The sequence below is a fragment of the Centroberyx affinis genome, unplaced genomic scaffold, assembly GCF_046629955.1.
Source record: "Centroberyx affinis isolate AG114_WGS23_722 - 3 ecotype Tasmania unplaced genomic scaffold, CSIRO-AGI_Caff_v1 ptg000649l_1, whole genome shotgun sequence".
Lineage (NCBI taxonomy): Eukaryota > Metazoa > Chordata > Actinopteri > Beryciformes > Berycidae > Centroberyx > Centroberyx affinis.
In genome coordinates, this window is record NW_027279275.1 from 181,413 (window position 1) to 201,720 (window position 20,308).

General features: G+C 41.5%; 1 protein-coding gene and 1 long non-coding RNA gene across 3 annotated transcripts; both read right to left on the minus strand.

Moving 5' to 3' along the window:
* Positions 1 to 1,075: 1,075 nt before the first annotated feature.
* crbn (cereblon) lies at positions 1,076 to 14,692 on the minus strand. 2 transcript variants are annotated; one of them, XM_071519018.1, is made up of 11 exons: positions 14,604 to 14,692; positions 14,167 to 14,276; positions 13,761 to 13,963; positions 13,480 to 13,629; positions 8,794 to 8,956; positions 8,093 to 8,155; positions 7,888 to 7,972; positions 7,613 to 7,728; positions 5,946 to 6,010; positions 4,728 to 4,859; positions 1,076 to 3,274 (listed from the first exon to the last, which is right to left on the minus strand). In XM_071519018.1, the coding sequence occupies exons 1-11, from the start codon at positions 14,674 to 14,676 to the stop codon at positions 3,091 to 3,093; spliced, it is 1,344 nt and encodes a 447-aa protein (XP_071375119.1). In that variant the 5' UTR covers positions 14,677 to 14,692; the 3' UTR covers positions 1,076 to 3,090. The 2 variants fall into 2 exon arrangements, with proteins under 2 accessions (XP_071375119.1, XP_071375120.1); XM_071519019.1 differs by having other exon boundaries at positions 14,598 to 14,676.
* A 1,545-nt stretch (positions 14,693 to 16,237) lies between these two features.
* On the minus strand, positions 16,238 to 19,645 carry LOC139643760 (uncharacterized). Its single transcript, XR_011695101.1, has 4 exons — positions 19,591 to 19,645; positions 19,464 to 19,490; positions 18,851 to 18,873; positions 16,238 to 16,564 (listed from the first exon to the last, which is right to left on the minus strand). It is a non-coding gene; the product is annotated as an uncharacterized lncRNA (long non-coding RNA).
* Between the last annotated feature and the right edge of the window lie 663 nt (positions 19,646 to 20,308).

Genomic DNA, 20,308 nt, shown 5'->3' on the forward strand with positions numbered 1-20,308 from the left:
CACCATGGTCTTACATTAGACATTAATAACCCTATTCTAGCCCATAACAATATACAGTGTTTTCTCATTTTCTCACAAAAAAGCAAAAAACATAAGCTAACAACCATAATCTCTTTGCTTGGCACAACATTTTAAATTTAGATGTATAATTACTGGTCAGACCTGAGGAGGAAGACAGAAGGAACACTGAAAGACAGAAAGACAGTCAGTGAGAGAGATGGATGAATCAGCATCACAAACTAATGAAGAGCTTCCAATGAGAATCAGAGTTTTAGAGATGTCGTGCCATGGAGTAAAATCACATTATAAGACACTTTCAAGGAACAGGAGACTGGATCAGAGAGAATTAGAGCAGAGAGGCACAACAACTGTTGAAGCCTCAGAGCGCGTCAACTGGCGATTATTTTTCATATTGGGCTCAGCTTGCAAGATATGGGATGTCACGCATTGTCCATGTCCCAAACCCAGTCATCTTCTTTCCTGTAATTGCTCTTCTCTGAGGTCCCCTCACGTCTCCTGAAGCATGATCAAAGAGGCCCAGGGGCCAACCTGGCTCCCTCCCAGGCAAACCATAGCCACCTGCTTTCAGACTCATCAGCCCCTCACTGTGCCAGCATGCAAAACAGCCATCTTTTGTGCCAAGAAAGGCACCGCGCTAACCTATGCTGCACGTGTATCTGCATGGGATAAACAAATGCGGTGCACATGCATGTGGAAGTTCACATGCAGACACACATCCACAATCACGGCACGTGTTGATGTAGATTTGAACATTTGAACTTTTAACAATTCTGGGAAAACAGATTATCGTAGACCTGTTCACCTGTTTATGTTCATCACCTCGACAAGATCCCCAGTCTTACACACAGGCGCACACACAATTGAGTCCTGTCTTGAATTGCCACATTTACATCTCTCGTTGTCCTCATAGTCATAAATACCTGAAATTCTCCTTTGTCTGTATAATGCTCTCTGCAGGTCATTCCTCACCTATCTGAACTAATCCAATATCTCAGCAGACACATGGAGGGAAGATAAGAAGGGAGTCACAGTATAACTGTATTTTTATTTCACTTGGTGGTACACTGCATGGCATGGAAAAACAAGCAAACAAGCTTTGGAACCAGGCTATTGATTCCTTCAGTGAAGCATCATATTATTGTCAGGGGTGTATGGAAATCTGGCAGCCTGGCTAACATTAAGTCAGAGATATGATAGAGAATATTATCAAAAGGGGAGTACCATTGGATTTCAGATTTTACATATTATTCCTATGCCTTAGGACAGCTCAGTCTGTATTGGTGGAAACCACTGAGACCGCTTGGTCCCTTGTCCAAAAACAAGAGATTTTGTCACGTCCATTAATTTATGATATGGCATTAATATGCAGCCCAACAGGGAATTATTAGGACAAGATTGCAAATGTGAAAATGATAATAGTCAGGTTCACTTTCTGGGGATGAAACCATAAGAATAACATGTAAGATTTTTTTTTTAACTGAATGGTGTTGCCCTTTACAATAAAATATCTGAAAACGTTTAATTATGGCACACCATGATTGTGTGATAGAAAGACCAACATCTTCACATTCTAGACAGTTTCTTATTGCATTAGATTACTCTGCATATTGGTGAACAACTACTTTCTGACAATGCTCCAATATGTGAAATGAATAGCTATGAGAAATAAGAGTCAGATTCTACATACAGTAGAACAACGGTTATATCGGACAATAATCACTATCACTGCCTCTTATTTACAGTTACATTTATACAAACGCGAGCCAGCAACCTTGCAACAATCTTGCAAGACGTAAAATTCTGAAAACTGAGAAATTAGAACCCAGTAGGGTTGTCTAGAAAAACTTAAACAGGTAAATCTTATCATCGCTTTGCCATTTACTATTTTTCATTCATGTCTGTGGTTCAATGATTTACCAAACTCAAATCCAAAAGACATTGAGCTGGAGCATAGGCACAGCATTTTAACATGCCACACAACATGAACAAACAAATAACAAACAGAAGAAGGGCCATTAATCTCCCCACTCTCTGGCTTAATTAGCTTTGACCTTTCTCAAACAGTCTGACATGACGCACCGAGCCATCTCTAATTTTCACTTGCTCATATGAAGCAATCAGAGATAATGCTTGTCTTCTGAGGCACATTGCAGTACAATGAGCCTTCATTCTTTACAAAATAGATACCAATCTACAAGTATATTACACCTTGTTTTGTGTGATAATAAAAAGCACATATCTGCACACATGGAAAAGTATGCTAAAGTCACTTCCAATCTCACGCTATGCATACAAAAATACATCCGAATTCAATCTTGAACGAAGAATCAAAACCACAATTTTCTTGGACTCTCGTGCATGACACAATTTGTCATACATGAGAGTCTACCTCTTCTTCTGACCTGTGGCAGCTGAAATAATTTAAGAAAACAAATTTGAGAAAAGCACGAAGGATCTGAATTCCAAGTGGATTTCTATTGATTGGTTGGTTTTACAACAGATTGAAGAGGCTAACGTGGTCATCTTCTCCAAGTACATCTCTATCTCAGCTGCATGCAGTCACACTATCCATCATACCGAGGAAAGGAGTTGGGAGATAATATAGTTATGCATTAAGCATGGTGTGTGTGTGCGTGTGTGTGCGTGTGTGTGTGTGTGTGTGTGAGTGTGTGTGTGTGTACGTGTCTTCAGCAGCCAAGGGAACAGCTGGGTAGGCAGCAATAGGAGGGCAGATCAGGAAGCCGCATGCTATGACTACCATTACTCATGTTGCTGAATCAATTTGTTCAATCTCTTATTCTCTCTATCTCTATTACAATGTACTACATTTTCTCACTAGTTCCTTCTCATTGAAGAACAATCACTATCTCCATCCCACTCTTATTGGCTCTTAGTGTGCCATTTAAAGGCTGAATGACCTTTCCACTAATATGATGGATTTGCTGCCATGGGTGACAGGCTGTGTGTGATGCATTGATTACTAAAAAGTAACCGCAGTCAGAGAGTGATTGAACATCCAGGTTGGGGGTTGGGGGTTGCGGGGTGGGTGGGGTCAATGGTGGTCGAATGTCACAGGCAGAAGAGGCGAGAGCTCTCCCCGCCTTCGTCCCCCTCACTCTGGGGGATACGGGGGAGCATGGCCGAACGAGTCAGACCCCAGAAACGAGGTGGAGACAAGTCCTTCTTGGTGGCTGTGAACTTCCACCCCATGTGAGACCCGCAGGTCCGGCACTGAGCGATCGTCCAGGCATACCTGGGAGCAAAGCAGGGATTCAATTGTCAGCCACATTTTTCAATCCTCATTTCTGATTGGCTGAGAATGTTGTAAAACACCTGTGATCCCATAACAGTTTTAAATATTCATGTGATACCCAAAAATCACCACTCATACTGGTATTTATGTGTCCCTTAGAAACCATGTTATTTAGGTACTGTTCAAGAACTATATTACTAGACAGAAGTTAAAGATTTAACTATTATTCTATTCATGTATTATCCATTAAAAATGAAAGATGTATGGACCAATTGTGTTCTTTCTACTGCCATTTTATAAAAGCTGTAAGCCACTCAACGCAGCGCTTTACAGTGATATCACAGCCTCTCTTAGCTTACTGATTAAATAAACATCTACAAGTTCGTGGCAGACATTTTCCAGTAGCACTAGACCTTCATGTGGTCCACTCAAGTCAGTTACAGCTCTGCAGAACAGAGGACTTACTGCAGGCTTTATTATCATTCATATTCTCACCAACAGACGACCACAGCAAACGTAGCCCCCGTTTCTCTACAGAAGTTAGAGAAGTAGCTAAACTAGCGCAATCCCCTTCTCTTATCTCCATTTACTCCCATTGATTTCTTAAGTCCAAAGCCCTTGTAGCCCTTTCGCAGGGGAACAATGAAAGCCAAGCCAGATGTTCTCGTAACTAAATAAGATACATCTCACATCTAATATCTGTTCAGCTCAGAAGAATCTTTCAGCCAGCCTTTGGAAAATTCCACAAGTACATGCTTTAACAATATGCTTTTGAGAGAAATGGTTTTCGGTAGCTGACACAAGCCATCGCCTTCTGCTATTCAATATTCAATAACAAAATATATCCAACTACTCAAAACAGAACCATCTCTTCAAATAAGACAAAATTATACCAGTCAGGGATTTAAGTAGGTTCACACTGACGCAAATGCATTTTCTGGCAGGAAATGGAACTCGGTGCCATTTATGAGAAGAGCGGTGTAATGGAGGGTTACGTAACTACGGAGAGCCCTGGGGAGACTGTACTGTTGCAGAGAGCTCCCCTGCTGCTCTCCTGCCAAGCCTGGCGTCACACAATGACCCCGGAAGCCCTCTGGAATACTAACAAGACGGGGAGAGACGTGCCTCTGATAAACCTCAATGAAACAAGGTGCCAAGAAATAAACCATTAGCATGCCAAACATGACAGCACACAGGCAGGGCAGAGGCTTTTCATTTCAGGCATTTGGCAGGTCCAGTGTGGATTAAGGCCAGACCAAATATAGTCATGAAGCATTTGTCAAGACCTCCGCCGCAGTACGTCAGTGGTATGTCTGTCTATCAGAGAGCTATGTTTGCAAAAGCATCTGAATGCCCAGTATAGTTGTATCGGTCAATATTTATATGCGCTGTAATATTCACCAGTGAGCAGAGGAATGTGAGCTGAATGTCGTGTGTATAGAGACGGAGTTACCCCGGAAACCAGCTGTGCAGTGTGGATGGCCGGCCGACCAGGTTGAGGTTGTTGGCTTTGTAGACAGTCAGGGTTTCGTGGACGTAACCGTGAGGGTTGACGTATGCAGCCATGGGGCCGTACAGAGACAGGCTGCAGGCAGAGGGAAGGCAGACTAATTATATTATCAGCAATCATTATTATTTTAGTGGAGGCTGTAGTCAAAGACAAACAACAGAACACAACAACCAGAGACAAAGTGGAGACATTCATTATAAAGAGGTTTGCCACTTTGGTAGACAATCTGTCTCAAGGATGGTCTCAAGGTGGATACCGGTGTCAAATAAGTGCCTCAAATGTAAATTTAAACTTCGAAGAAAATAACGACTAAGCCGTTTGCAGTCCTTGGCTTTTGTGTTCTTCTCAGGAAACACTATACTGCACTCCAATTGTGGTTTGGGCACATAAGTTTCATTCATGAAGGAGAGTTTTTCACATCATTTTTTTAATGTCTAGCTCAGATAATGTACTAAACACATCATCAGTCATTCACTCAGATGATCTGGATGTTCTCAGGCAATACAGCACAACTTTTTCCCATAAACATACAGCAGGGGTCTGGCCAACTTCTTTGGTGCTTGGGGTTTTGTGTGTCACTCTAGGACACACACACATAACTATCACACATCATACACTCTCAGTAAATTACATTACATAAGTGTGTGTGTGTGTGTGTGCGTACTTCTCCTTTGTGATGAGACATCTCATTAGTGAGTGCTGAGGTGTGGAGCAGCGCTACTTGTGTTTATGATGTAACCCCAGACAGGTTTTATGTAACCGCCAGACAGTCAATCAACGCTGATTTTAACAGAGTACAGAGATGAGAGGTTTTACGAAATATGTGCAAATTTCTTTCTTGTCCAGTCCCGCCCTGAGTTTCAATAAGTTTTTTCGTTCTCCAAACTACTATAGATGATATTTCTTAGAAACATAGGCTGCATTTTAGTTTTGCATTTTTCAGTCTTTCATTGAAATATAAAGACATGCAGGCTATTCATAGAACTAACCAAAAAATTAGCGCTAAGAAGGACTTCAGCAAAGAGAGAACTGCCCAAAATGTACGGAGTCTGCATTCAATAAAAGACCTACAATAAGTAGCTTTTTCACACTCGAGTCTGCAAAGAAAAGGACAGAGAGGTTGTACTTCAGGAGTGTGGTGGAGTCCTCATCAAGTCTCACCTGAAGATCTCTTTTTTTGTGGTGATTTCTGTGTCCTGGCACTGCTTACAGCACAGTGAAGTGCACTGAGGAGGACAGAAAATGACAGTTAACAGGAAATGCACAGTAAATGGTTCAGCATGTTCCCGCTGCTGTAGCTAACTATGGCTGCCATAAAAACGCTGCAAGGCACCTCCCATTCTTTATGGTTGTGTAAGAGTAATTGGCCAGATTACTCTTACAGGTCATCAGTGAGACCAATGTGACTTCCTCCACTGGGCAGGCCTATTATCTTCCATCAGAGGGCAGGAAAAACTCAGCAGCATCAGGCAGACAAATTTAGGAACACATCACACATCTAGTCACAGCATCTTTGTTTCAGGTAATGCAACAGGCTGAGAGCTTACAATGATTCAATAAGAATTATCCAGGAGTATATGCACCTGAACAGTCATATATCAATTTATTAAGGGTGAAAAACTTTTTTTTTTACCTTTTTGTGGCAAACGTGGTATATAGACTAATACAGACAGGCATTCACAGCTTCTAATGGGAGGGCTTATTTGTCCAATCATCATGAAACTTGCCTCCTATGTTGCGTACTGTAATGAGCAATGGCTACAGAGGCATTTTAAAATGTACCAGCAGGGTATATTTAATCACAATCTAGTTAATTAAATTCCATCAAATTCTATGTACTAGGGCCAAGTATAAATCCAAATCTGGTTTTGATTGGTGCATATGGGTACGTCCTATCATATAGTGGCTTATAACTCAAGGGGCGTTTTCAGTTGAATGCGCTGTTTTGTGGGTAACTGATGACAAGCAGAAAGTGAAATGGAAAAAAAAGGGCTTGTCCACAGCAGCACATACCTATATATCAGGCCTGATTAACTGAAACATGTATTTAATCATCACCTATTGAAATTATATATAGGGGGGAAAAAAGGTTGCTCATGGATACGGTTGGACGATGAGTCCTCTGGTACACAGCACTGAGGCAGGCAAGAAGACACAGGCCAGAGCACTTTGTTTATGTTGTGTGTGTTATGTGAGTACATGATGTTAGCTGAGAGGTGAGGGGGGGCAAGATAAAGCGAGATGTGCTTTAACACTTGTCTAAGGCCTCTAGTCTGGGTAGCATCTCTCCCTCAGATCAAATCTACGTCTGGATATAGCTGATGATTATCACTATGTGTAGGCATGAGGACCCAACTGCTAAAGAATTTTGGGTCTGATGCTGATGGCAATATCTGGAAAGGAAACATCTGATAAATCCATCAATAATAATAATCAGCATTTTAATTTAATTATGAATGTCTCTTTGGCAAATATCCACCAAGTATGTCTTTTAAATAATAAATGTAACAAAGAAAGAGCTATAATGATGGTTGTTCAGCTACTCAAATTCACTGTTACTTGCTATAAACTTATCATACCCCTCCCTTGTCCCCAAAAGACTTTTGAAGCCCATTCATCTGTGAAAGGCCAAATTTGGATTATAATATCAAGGGACCAAGAAAAGTATCTATTAGGTCCTGACAGGCACGACTAAATAGACCACGGGACATTAGAGACAGGAAAGAGAAACAGTCTGCCTTTGACTAAGTACAACAAAAGGAGGACCATCAGATCTCATCATACCAGAACGGTACGGTATTGGGGGGGGGGGGGGGGGGGGGGCTTACCCGGTCCATGATATCTAGCTCACAGCGAAGTCTCTGGATGGCGCTGCCAATTTTCAGCAGCTGGAGCCGCAGAGCGTCGTCTATGGGCAGACAGGCCGCCACTCTGTAGGAGAAGTCTGATAGAAACCAGACAGAAGGAAAAGAGGGAGGGAAAGGACAATGAGGGGGGGTGAGAGGAAGGAAGGTAAGCACAATAATACAAACAAAGAGACGTACGTGTCTGTGTGTGAGTGCGCGTCTGTAATCCATCTGTAATAATCTTAACACAAGCTGACCTACGGCATTAGTAGGCAGAGAGTCATCCTTCAGATTCTCATCCCACTCATGAAGCTGTTTTTTCACTCTCTTCATAAGTGACTCCTGCTAGGCATAACAAAGGAAACTGAATGGTTTAAAAATGGTTTACATTATTTTCTATGTGCGGTTTATTTCTATCAGCTGAGGAAATACCAAGCAGGACACACAGCCCACGGCACTCACAGAGTCGTAGAGGGCGTAGACCCAGGGTGGCCAAGGAGTCAGACTGGCACAGTGAAACTTCCTCTGTGGTGGAAAACACAGTGCACATAAGCAAAGGACATTTAGGTATATCACATCATATAACAAGACTAGGGCTGCCAGATTTGCTTTTATCATTCACAATTCACTCCCAAGTTTCCATATACAATGATTTTCTCTAAGCACTCCAACATCTAAACAGTTAACCTTGTCTTCTGCCATCCCCACTCCCTTGTTCTCCACACCATGTCTCCCACACCCCCATCACTAACAAATAAAATTTGTGTAACACATATTGTGAATACAATGCCACGATATAGGATTTTACCAGTTACTATTAGCAACACACAAGGCCTTAGTCTGACCTAATTGAGAAATAAGTAGACAGAGAAGGAGGGAGATCACAATTGGCTTGGCATGTCGGTTATTCTGTTGAATAAACAGACCTGTTGGACTGTTCAGGCTCCATACATTTGGATTAAGAGAAAGGTGGAATGTATAACTGTAAGGTAAAACAGCTAGGCATTGCAGTGCTATTATATTGACATATGTGTATGCAGATAGTAACAACTTCTAGATGAGATTGTAAATGTTAATATCAAACTCTGCGATAACAAGAGGTGTTGTTTGTGACTGCTGCACAGGCTATACATTGTGTGTGTGTGTGTGTGTGTGTGTCTGACCTGACGATAGGTATTCCACCAACACTGAGCCTGTTTGCAGCTCTGGCCCGCGGGTCTAGAGGAGGGGTGCATGTGGAGCCTGGAGAGGGGCGTTAGCTGCACTGCAGTGAGGGGATCTGGAAGGATCCGCTCGGGAAGGATCTGAACCTTGGCTTGTCTGATTCTAGCAGAGAGGAAGAAAAACAGGAAGATAGGGCGAGATAAAGACATAGGTAATAAAAAATAGACAGGGAAGAAGGGAAAAGAGAGAGAGAGCAAGGTTCAAGGTTCAAGGTTTCTTTATTAGTACCCAAGGGTAAATTTGTTGTGCACACGGGAGATTCAGCAATCCAAAGTTAAAAACAAGACATCACAGCAATACAGATTCATAAAACAAATACTTTAAAACAAGTATCATTATAATTTCAAAATAGTATTAAAATATAAAAACTCCTAACAAGGTCATGACAAAGTGCTTCTACACACACACTCACCCACTCCCTCAAAAGCTTAAAGTGCCATGCATGGGCGAAGTGCATCATCTTGTGCTAGCTTTTTTTTTAGTAGTACAATGGCTGCAGGTACAAAAGTATTTCTGTATCGTTTTGTTCTCCACGTAGGGGCCACAAACCGACGGCCGGAGCGAAGGAGCTGGAATTCGCTATGTAAAGGATGGGAACAGTCTTGAAGAATAGAGCTCGCCTTACGCTGCAGCTGTGTGGAGTAAAGAACTGATAGGTTGAGTTGAGACTCACCTATAAGCTTACTAGCCCACTTGACAATTTGGTTTAGAGAATTTTTGTTTTGCAGAGACAGGTTACCAAACCATGACACAAGGGAAAAAGACAAGATTGATTCAATAAAAGCCCGATAAAAGAGGGTCATCATGGTTTTATCAATGTGAAAACGGGACAGTTTTCTGAGACAAAACAAACGCTAGTGTCCCTTTTTACACACTGCCTCACAATTCTTCTCGAAGGTCAATTTAGAGTCTATGACTGTCCCAAGATACTTGTAGCTTTCTACACAGTCCTGTGCTCCAAGAAAGATTTGTCACACCAAGTGACAAACTCATCAATGACTGGGCAATGGCTGGACTCATTATCGTGTAGCAGACTCACAATGACTGTATCATCTGCAAATTTCAGTATGGTCCTGTTCTCATGCTTACTTTGGCACATGTTTGTGGCCAGAATATAAAGTAAGGGTGAGGGAACACAACCCTGGGGTGAGCCAGTAGAAGAACATAATGAATCTGATAAAATGCCGTTTACCTTCACTCTTTGTGTTCTGTTTATCAAAAAATCCAATATCCAACCCACCAGATTGTGACTCAGCTCAAAATGCTCTGTCAGCCTCGTGGCTAAAATGTGGGGTTGGATGGTGTTAAAGGCTGAGGAAAAGTCAATAAATAACAATCTTTTTTATTCCCCTCTAGGTGTTTAAACAAAAGGTTAAGTAGAGTGACTGTAGCATCCTCAACTCCTCTGTGTGCCCTATAGGCAAATTGCATAGGGTCGAGTGCATGCTCGGTTTCCCTTGCAAGCTCTGTCTACACAAGCTTTTCAAAAGTTTTCATTACAAGAGAAGTGAGGTTGACCGGCCTGAAGTCATTAAAAGCTTTGGGGCTGCTGTCTTTTAGGGCTGGGCAATATATATATATTATATCGATATCGTGATATGAGACTAGATATCGTCTTAGATTTTGGATATCGTAATATCGTGATATGGCATAAGTGTTGTCTTTTCCTGGTTTTAAAGGCTGCATTACAGTAAAGTGATGTCATTTTCTGAACTTACCAGACTGTTCTAGCTGTTCTATTATTTGCCTTTACCCACTTAGTCATTATATCCACATTACTGATGATTATTTATCAAAAATCTCATTGTGTAAATATTTTGTGAAAGCACCAATAGTCATCTCTACAATATTGTTGCAATATCGATATCGAGGTATTTGGTCAAAAATATTGTGATATTTGATTTTGTCCATATTGCCCAGCCCTACTGTCTTTAGGAACAGGGGTAATCACAGCCTGCTTCCACAGGTTAGGTACACGTTGTAGGTTCAGAGACATATTGAAAATATCATGGAAGATAGAACTTAATTGCTTTGCACAAGACTTCAGTAAATTGCCACTGATTTTGTCAGGACCAGAGCTCCTGTTTATCTTTAGAGAAAGGAAGGACTTTTCAACTTCTCTCTGCTCCAGGACAAAGTGCTGATTATCTTTAAGTTTACATCTAAGTCCCTCGACATCATCTCTAAAGTCAAACTGATCAAGTCTCAGGTAGAACTTATTAAGAGCGTTGGCAAATTCGCTATTTGACCTAAAGCCATCCATAGTAAGGAGAGGACAAGTTAAACTGATGAGTAACAGATCAGACAAATAGTGTGCTGGCTGAATGTATCATAAGCATGACAGGCTCCATGAAACCTGTGGCATTCAGAAAGATGCTGTCTGTACATTTTCTCCATCAGTAATGAGAAATATTCTTCCAGATGTGCTCAGTGTACGTACAGTGTGTGTGACCCTGCACTCCAGTTGATCATGCTACAGCTTCTGCATAAGAATATGCACTCAAAATGACCTATACTTCAATCCTACCAAGACTCAAAATTGACATGCAATATTTAATCTTTATTTGCCTTTAGCAAAGACACAAACGCACACACATCAAAGATAAACAAAGAATCCAAAAAAAAGCTGACATCATATGATGGCTGAGTTGGGCAGTCTCTGGTCTAGTCTGGGTCTAAACAGAGGTGCAAGTGCAAGAAGAAAGGTAGAACAAACACACGTGCGAGTTTTCAAATCTCCTTATCATTTCATCAGTATGATCAAACTACAAATGACGGTGGGCGTCCCAACAGTGACGCCGATAGAATAATAGTACTACATTTAACACTACGCAGGAAGCAACACATAGACTAGATGTTAAAACAGAAATGAAGGCTGATGCAGGTGTGTATGTGGTGTAGACATCTTGGGCCCTGTGACAATGGCACTGGCATCATTCCTTTATATTTATTTCTGTAACAGATGGGAAGTTCAATGATCCGTAATCCCAGGCTCAACATTCAGAGAGGAAGGGAATAGCATTCAAATAAAACACCTTCGAGACATTTCCTCTGAGCGGCAGCCCGACACCCGTAGCACACAACACCACCAGCATTACAACAAGAGGTCAAAAAGATTACGACAGTCAGACGCCCCTGTGCGTCACATACTAACAACTAGGAAATGAGGGAAATGTGTCTTTATGAAGACTCAGTGACTCAGTGCCATGGACAGCAAACCTATACGATTTCCTGGGCAAAGGTGGAATTGAATGGACATGATTACAATTACAATTACAATTTCACATTTGGCAGACGCTTTTATCCAAAGCGACTTACACATGAGATTTGCATACAACACAAGCAAGTTTCTAGATAGGAGAGAACAACGAGAGTAAGTGCTCTATGACTGCAACAGTTTTGTCAGTGGGAGGCCTGGTACAAAGATAATCAGCCATGCTTTCATGATTCACCCTGCAGCATGGAGGAGCACAGAGTATGAGCTTAGCATGTTCTTGTAACCAACATCGCTTAAAAAAAACCCCAGAATCATCTCTCGTCAGTATTGGACTATTTTGACACCAAAAATAAGCACTGCTATGTTACTATTCCATTGAACTCCTCCTTAAAGAACGAGTCACAACCATAAATCTGACACAAAATCTTGAGTCTCCAGGAATAACAGTTACGCTTCCCACATTTACTTGGTTGATAATTCATCTGATCTTCTCTGTTCTCCTTTCTTAGCAGACAGTTAAAAGAGTTATTCTGCCCTCTAGCTGCAAGCTGTGATGGTAAGCCTGACTAGATACTGGGCCACAAGGTGGGTGGGGCTGGTCAAAAACTGGTTCTAATGTGATGGCAGCCTCCTTGAGGACCGAGCTTTCTATCAGAAGTTATTTTTGGATTCTTCTGGCTCTCGTGGAGCTTACACCGGTTTAGAAGGTAGTGCATCTTTGAGAAAAAAAATTTCCTATCCAAATAGAACACAACTATTGACAGAAAGCTCGTTTTTTTTTTTGACAATTTTTCAAGATAACATACTGACACCGGTATGATTATACTGTGAGCGTTGTGTTTTGCGAAACACTGTCACATATGCCCCTAGGTTTCTATTGCAGTAGAGGGGGGGGGGGGGGGGGGGGTTTCCTGGACGGGCCGAGCAGGCGACTAGCAAGGTCATGGTTTCTACTAATAGGGATCATGACAGAAAACATGTTATTTGGGCCCAGGGTTCAAAATACTGAATTTTTCCTTTGAAAAAAAACAAAACACAAATGAATTGCAGTAACATCTTGGGCTGGCTGCTCAGGCTACACATACTACAAACACACACACACACACACACACACCTGAGTTTACTCCAGTAGTTTTCAATCCTGATTAATTATAGTTAATTGGAGTCACCTTGCATCCCAGGTGTAAAATAGTCGCTGAATAGATGTTTAGAATGAAACCCAGCAGGTCTCTGGGTCCCAAAGATTAGGACTGAGAACCACTGGCTTAGGCCTACTCCATCACATGCATACCATTTGAGGACCATGGCACTAAACCACACAGCATCCATGTCTTTATTCATAGAAGGCTACTCCCATTCAAATGTCCTAATCTTTAGGCTTTTGGTTTATGAGGCAATTTCAACTTACCCATCTGCTTGAGTTCTTATTTCATGAACCTTGAATCTCTGCCTCCCTACAGCTTTCACTTTGACTGTTTCAATGCCGTACTCCTGCTCCTCCCGGTATGCATAGATTTCAGCTGTTGTCCCAAACTCCGCCTCTGGTTCAGCTGTGTCGCTGTAGTGAAGGATATCAGATAAATTAATCAATTTCAAATAATTAAAAAAAAACTCAATATCAAATCTTTCCAGGGCAAGCAGTATGCAATCATTATCACTGAATATCATCATCTTTCCACTGATGGGTACCTGTGTGCGAGCACAGCAAAGGTGCGGTCCCTCTGGATGACGCTCCGCATCATGCTGACCTCCTGCGGCCTGAAGAGCTGCAGGGGCAGCGTCTGGCCGGGCACCAGCATCACGGCGGTGTGTGGCAGCACCGGGATGGTCTGGCAGCTGTCGTCATCGTGGACCGTACGGCCGTGAAACTCCTCCATGTCTGAGCCCAAGTACTGCCACCAGAGGGGACAGTGGGGAACACAACACCACAACACTGTAACAACTGTAGACATGTATTAGCTAAACACTGGGAAGGCACAAGTATGACAGCACATATGTAACTAAACACTTGTGTCTGAAACATAGCTGACTTGCTTAAGGGCAAACTCTGGTGAGGTGATAGCTAGGGTTAGAGGAAATCTGTGCCATCACTCACAGCATGTGACGTGGGAAGACTGGGGTCAAAGTTGATGATACTGGGCTTCTCTGCATCCTCACTGTCTCGGTCTTCAGTCTCCATGTCATCCTCCTCCTCTTCTTCATTTTCTGTAATGGCACATGAAGAACGAAAAGTCGTGATCTGACTGAAGGGAGCTTAGTTTAAATTGAGGAGGTCGGTTTAGCTGGCGGAGTCTATCCTAACCAAACTACGGTTGCAAAATGATAAGCATGATTACTAACCGGTAAACTGATATGAAATTATATAGAGAAAGCGAAAGCGTAACGTTAGGTTTCGAAAATCTGCCAGTCAGGTTGTGATCATTGAGTGGCCTTTTGTGCAACAGTCAGCTAGATGCGAGGATAGATGCTTTGCTGATGAATCACTGAGTATACTAGGGAATATCTTGGATTAAGCTGAAGTTCAGCTGTTACCTGGTAGGAGCTGTAACTGATTGCCCATGTTGTCGTTGATATTGTTGTCACCTCCACCCCTCTCGTCAGCCATATCCTTGTGTTTACAATCCCACTCCTTCTTCTGTGGTGTCTTCAACGTGCAGCAGCCAGGCTCCTCATCGCCCCCTAGCAGAGGGGGGACGGGTAGTGGGCGGGGCCAAATGTCGTAGCTGGAAATGGAGTAACCAGTTTATAATAAATCTAACCCAACTGAGTCTAATATTTTTTAGGCATTGGTCGAACAGATCTACGATAAAAACATACTAAGTGTAACCTGAAAGTACAAGTGAAGGGGTTCTCGCCGCTTCCAGAGAATAAATATGATCGGGCTTTTTTTGTGAATATCAAAAACGTACGACTTGTGGTGGAAGAATCCGTCCGTCCTATCAAACCGTGTCAAGACAATATTTGGCCCGTTCATTATCTGACCTACACATGCAACAGATCTTTTCAATTGTATGTGCCTGCATGTGAACATGGGCAGCATAAAATATGTGTTTGGTATGTGAGCATGCACTGTTTCGGTTATTGCTCTAAAACCTATCTACCTTGCTCTGATTGTGACTATGCACATAAAATCTATGTGACACAGATGCAGGAAGTGCATCAACTGTATCTTTGACCCCTCTGCTTGTCAATTCACTTTTAAATCGGTTCACAAAATTAACACTGAATCTAAATATGTTGGTCTTTCGCAGTGATTTTCAATCCTAATCCACGGGACCTAACTTTCAGGAAGTTAATTGGGGTTGAATTGCATTCACCTTGCATCTCAGGTGTAAAATAGTCCCTCATTAAATGTCTAGAATGAAGACCACCACTGGTCTATGAGCTAGTGCTCCCTCCCTGACAGTCCCTTGAAAAAGGAGTCATCCCTCTGTAACTTTTGTATTCTGTGCTACAAGTTCATTTCAAAACGTCCAGGGTTTTCTTTTTGTCTGAAATGTACATACCTCAGTCATAATGTCCTCCATTATCACAATGCTATATTAAAATAGCACAAATTCTACCATTACTGTCACCAAGCTAATTTATGCATTAATCAGCAAATATTTCCATTTCAACATACTTGTCTTCACAGGACTCTGCAGGTTCTGTTGGGCTCTTACATCGACAGTACAGTGGTTCTCAATCCTGGTCCTGCGGGACCACAACTCTGCTGGTTCTCTATCCTACCAGCTAGTTACATTCACCTGGTTTAGGGACTGAACAAGACCTAGGACACCAGGCAAAACAGAAATCCAGAGCTGCGGTACTCGAAGACCAGGATTGAGAACCACTGGCATAAAACCAGTCACGTAAAAGCCATGTAGCCAAACTGCCAGTGAAAATAGCATTCAGATAAGCTTGTTCAAATTTCACTCATCTTTGAGTCATACACCCATGTGATTGTAGCCTTTAGTTGTGTAACAAGAATACTACACATTCAACCAGAAAAAGGACGCATATCCATGACTATACCAGCTCCATTATAACATAATATACAACTAGCAACCTAAAGACCAGTTTAAGGCTCGAGTTATGCCAGCTTTCACTATAGCTCCTTCAAATGAAGACACTTTCAGTCAGATCTACTATTCAGACTGGAACTTCTGACAAATGCCAAGAACACGTTTGTAATTTTCCTTGTTTAATACACCACATGAACAGTTGTTGGTAACCAAACATTTATTATGGTCTCTTAGAGCAGCTGTAGTTCTGATGTGAAGAGATCCATTCTTGGTCATCTGCCAATCGAAGACATCCACAGCTGGCTGGCGTGAGAAGCGCGTGTCCTCTCAACAGGGTTTAGCCATTGCTCCTCGGCGAGGTCAGCTCCACGCAATCCACATCAGCCACAGCTTCAGTCATCGGGAAGGGCTCCGACAGGATCACAGCTGGTGGGGGTTGGGGCAGCCTACTTGGACCTCTGCCTCATCTTTCTCCTTTTACGCTTCAGCCTGTTGAAAATAAATGCCAGTTCAGAGGAAAGCAACATACTCAAAGACCCTGCTGGAGTCTGTTGTCAACCCCCATTTCTCTAAATTAACAGGAAGTAAAAATACACCCAAGTTTTAATTCAGCAGATAATACAGCACCCACCCATGGACAAACAACCATTTTGTCAAGGTGACAAGTTGCCTCCATGTTCAGGCTATCAAATAGAGTATGGACTAAATGTAAAAGTAAATCAATAAAACAGGTTTCCATAGCTTCACAGCAGGACCTCTCAACAGGCATATGCCCCTATTACAATTCCCAGCATTAGCAATGTGCATCTCAACAGGGTAAAACCTATGCCCGTCATAACAAATTACCTGCCCTGGCTTCAGTTTTAACACCCCTTCTAAAAATGCATCTTATTTCTAGGTACAAGGTTAATTTGTACCTTAAAACTGTCCTTTTTACCGACTAGTTTCTAGAGAAGGCAATTTGAATCTGGATATTGTCCAAGCTGCAATAATGTCTACAGCTTAACCTTCCCTTTTGGTAGTCTGAAAAGCAGTAGTCACTTTTGCACAGTACTACTGTACTGGCTGAATGTTTAATGCCGCAATTGCCAGTTACATACCGGTAGGGGTTTGGTGATCAGCTTACATTGTTTCACTTTTTTTTTTTTTTTTTTTTTTTTAAACTGTGCACATCAGATATAATCTCCTACAATCGATGTTTAATTCCCCCATTTATAACCTCATCTAAAATTCAAGTGAAAGGTGAATGTAATGGCGATCATTACATTCAGCTCTTTCACTTGAATTTTCACCAAGGCCACTTCAAATTTCGTGCCAACTTGAAAGCTTAATTTCATGGTTTGACATTTCCCTTGAGTGCAGCATTAACAGCCAAAGGACAGACTCATGCTGCCTTCCAAGTGCTGGTGAAATACCATAGTTTTCAGTTAAGCTCAGAATGCCCCAACAGTGTCATGAAAGCCATGTTACCTGATGGCAGGTGATGTATATCATACTGTGCAATCTATGCAAGTAATAACTATGGCTGTGCGTTTCCATTTTTACTAATGCATTTGTTTGATAAAACATATTGCATGATGTACATTCTGCTGCAGCACAAAGCTCTATGCTGCTTGATCAACAACAGACAAGAAAACCCTAGTTTATAAAAAGGTCACTCCTGTTTCATTTCTTTCCAAAAGCATTTGAACACACAAGTTGTTTCTACAGCTTGTGAAATCTGAGGGTGTTTACAAGGAGCACCCCAAGGCAGTATCATGTTTACATGCACACCAATACTCAGATTACAACAAGAAATAAGCTTAAGGCAATATTTCAATTAGGGCTACAACTAACGATTATTTTCTCGATTAATCGATTAGTTGTTTGGTCTATAAAATGTCAAGAAATTGTGAAAACTGTTGATCAGTGTTTCCCAAAGCCCAAGATGACATCCTCAAATGTCTTGTTTTGTCCACAACTCAGAGATATTCAGTTTACTGTCATAGGAGTAAAGAAACCAGAAAATAGTCAAATTTCAGAAGCTAGAATCAGAATTTTGACTCATTTTTCTTAAAATTACTCAAACGATTATAAAATAGTTGCTGATTAATTTAATAGTTGACAACCAATCGATTAATCGTTGCAGCTCTAATTTAAATCACATCAGGGATGAGTAACCATGTGCCATGAGGGCACAAGGTCTGTAGGTCTTGAACCTGAGGGGAACTCAATGAGTTTAGCTGCTGTAGTCATTGGTTGGAATTAAAAGCTGCACTCTTGATCCTCCATGGCACATGGTCACCTATCCAAATAGTCTACCTCTCACCCCTCTGTCATGTTTGCTTTGTAAAGTGATGTCAGACATGCACAGATTGGAGGGGAAAATGCAAACTTACATTTAAATACCAATAACAAAAGAACCCTGACTTCTTAGAACTCATGTTTTATTTGTTGTTTTTAATAAATTGTCATGCATTTTCCTTTAACGGTCCAAATGGGGTACTGTCCTGTTGCCATTTGTGTTTGCAGCCTAGCCTTATTAAAGCAACATGCCAAATATTGTGAGTCCATATTGCCCTCCTACATATGTAGGGATTTATTAGCTTTGTTTAAAAAGAGTACAGGTGTTAGAAAATCCTCTTAACCCAGAGAAACGTGGATGCTGAGAGGTTCAGGTAGTACAGGTTTTTATCTGTGTGATAGTATTGAACCCCAGTTCTCATTCTAATCTCTGACACCCAGGTAATCACGATTGCTTAGAGATGGTGTACTAGTATTTCGAGTAATGCTTACCTGCGCATACGCTTCTTCCTCCACTAGAAAACAAAAAGGATACAAATTAGTGTACAATAAATGCAAAACAAATTGTCATATATACACACCTATTGACAAAGCCATGGACAGCACGCTTGCTGGTGCAGAGAAGCTAGTACTAGGCTACATGCCGACAACCACGCCTCTGCACTACAGGCTACAAGTAATGAAAACACCCAATTTCAACTTATAAAAAGGCAGGGTCAGTGGGCAAATGTAAATGGCTGAACCCCCCGCGACCTGGACTACACTTTACACACAACCACATGAGAACAGTTAGATGCTAAGCTTACAGCATGCCCCCAGGCGGGCCTTCCAGGACTTTAGCATGGCTGATAGCGAGCACATATCTAGGACTAAGAAAGTAAGTATCTAGGACTATTACAGCTAAAGCATCAGCATTATTACACCCATGCATTACACTGGCTAAAGGAGAAGATTTAGGTAAATGCAGCCTGAAGAAACGTTTAATACCGACAAGTTGTAACAGGAGGCGATAGCCAAATGCATGCTAGCTGCATTGATTAGTGGAAGGGTTGAACAGGAAGACGATGCAAAACATTAAAATATTGATATTGTGTGGCTCACTCACCTTGGCTCTCATCTTGTGGAGATGGGTCTATGAAAGAGAGATGGAAAAACAGTATTAGATAATGCGGATGGTTCGTAAACTTTAATGATTAGGTTGGATTCGATTCGCGGCAATTTTCCAATCTTACCTCAAAGCGAGGAGAGCAACTGAAAGAGGATGTGACGAAGTAAGATGGCGATATTTATAAGGAAGGTGACGTCACGTTCAAGCGCCCTCTGTGCTGTCCTCGCTCCATGGGAAATGTAGTGACAATATCTACTGCTGTACTGTGTGGGTAGCGGTAGTATCTCAGTTTACCAACGTTTTCAAGCTCATATAAACATTTATCATATTATTTAAGGAAATCATTATATGCAATGCCAGACTGATTCTAGTTATATAATATAGGCTCCTTTGATTAAAATAAAGTTATATTATCCTGAAAATATATATGCGTTGTTTACCTTCTGATCACAAACTACTGAATAAACCTGTTAAAATATTAATTACATGCATGACAAATACTCCGCTGATCTTGTGAGCTTTGGCTCAGAGACCCAGAGTGAATTAAACCAAAGCACTGCACTGGCCATGTTATTAATTTTTCAACAAAGTTTATTTCCAAAAAATAATAATAGAAAAAAAAACAGTTGGCATGTTCCATTATAACAAAGACAACATGTGACATAACAAAGTCTTGTTTTTTTCCTACTTGGTCACATATTGGCTTGGCAGTTGAATGATAATAAACCTCCCACACAAAACTATTCTCTTACACACAAACCATGCTGCTTCCCCTCTCTCCCCCCACTGAAAAGACACAGGTGTATTCATAACATCTCACACACAGATATGAGCTTGAATTC

Coding starts and splice junctions, on each gene's coding strand:
- crbn (XM_071519019.1), bottom strand. CDS start 14,676: ATGGCTGACGAGAGGGGTGGAGGTGACAACAATATCAACGACAACATG. Junction 7,973..8,092: donor TCTACGCCCTCTACGACTCT/GTGAGTGCCGTG, acceptor TATGCCTAGCAG/GAGTCACTTATGAAGAGAGT. Junction 7,729..7,887: donor TCTGCCTACTAATGCCGTAG/GTCAGCTTGTGT, acceptor GGTTTCTATCAG/ACTTCTCCTACAGAGTGGCG.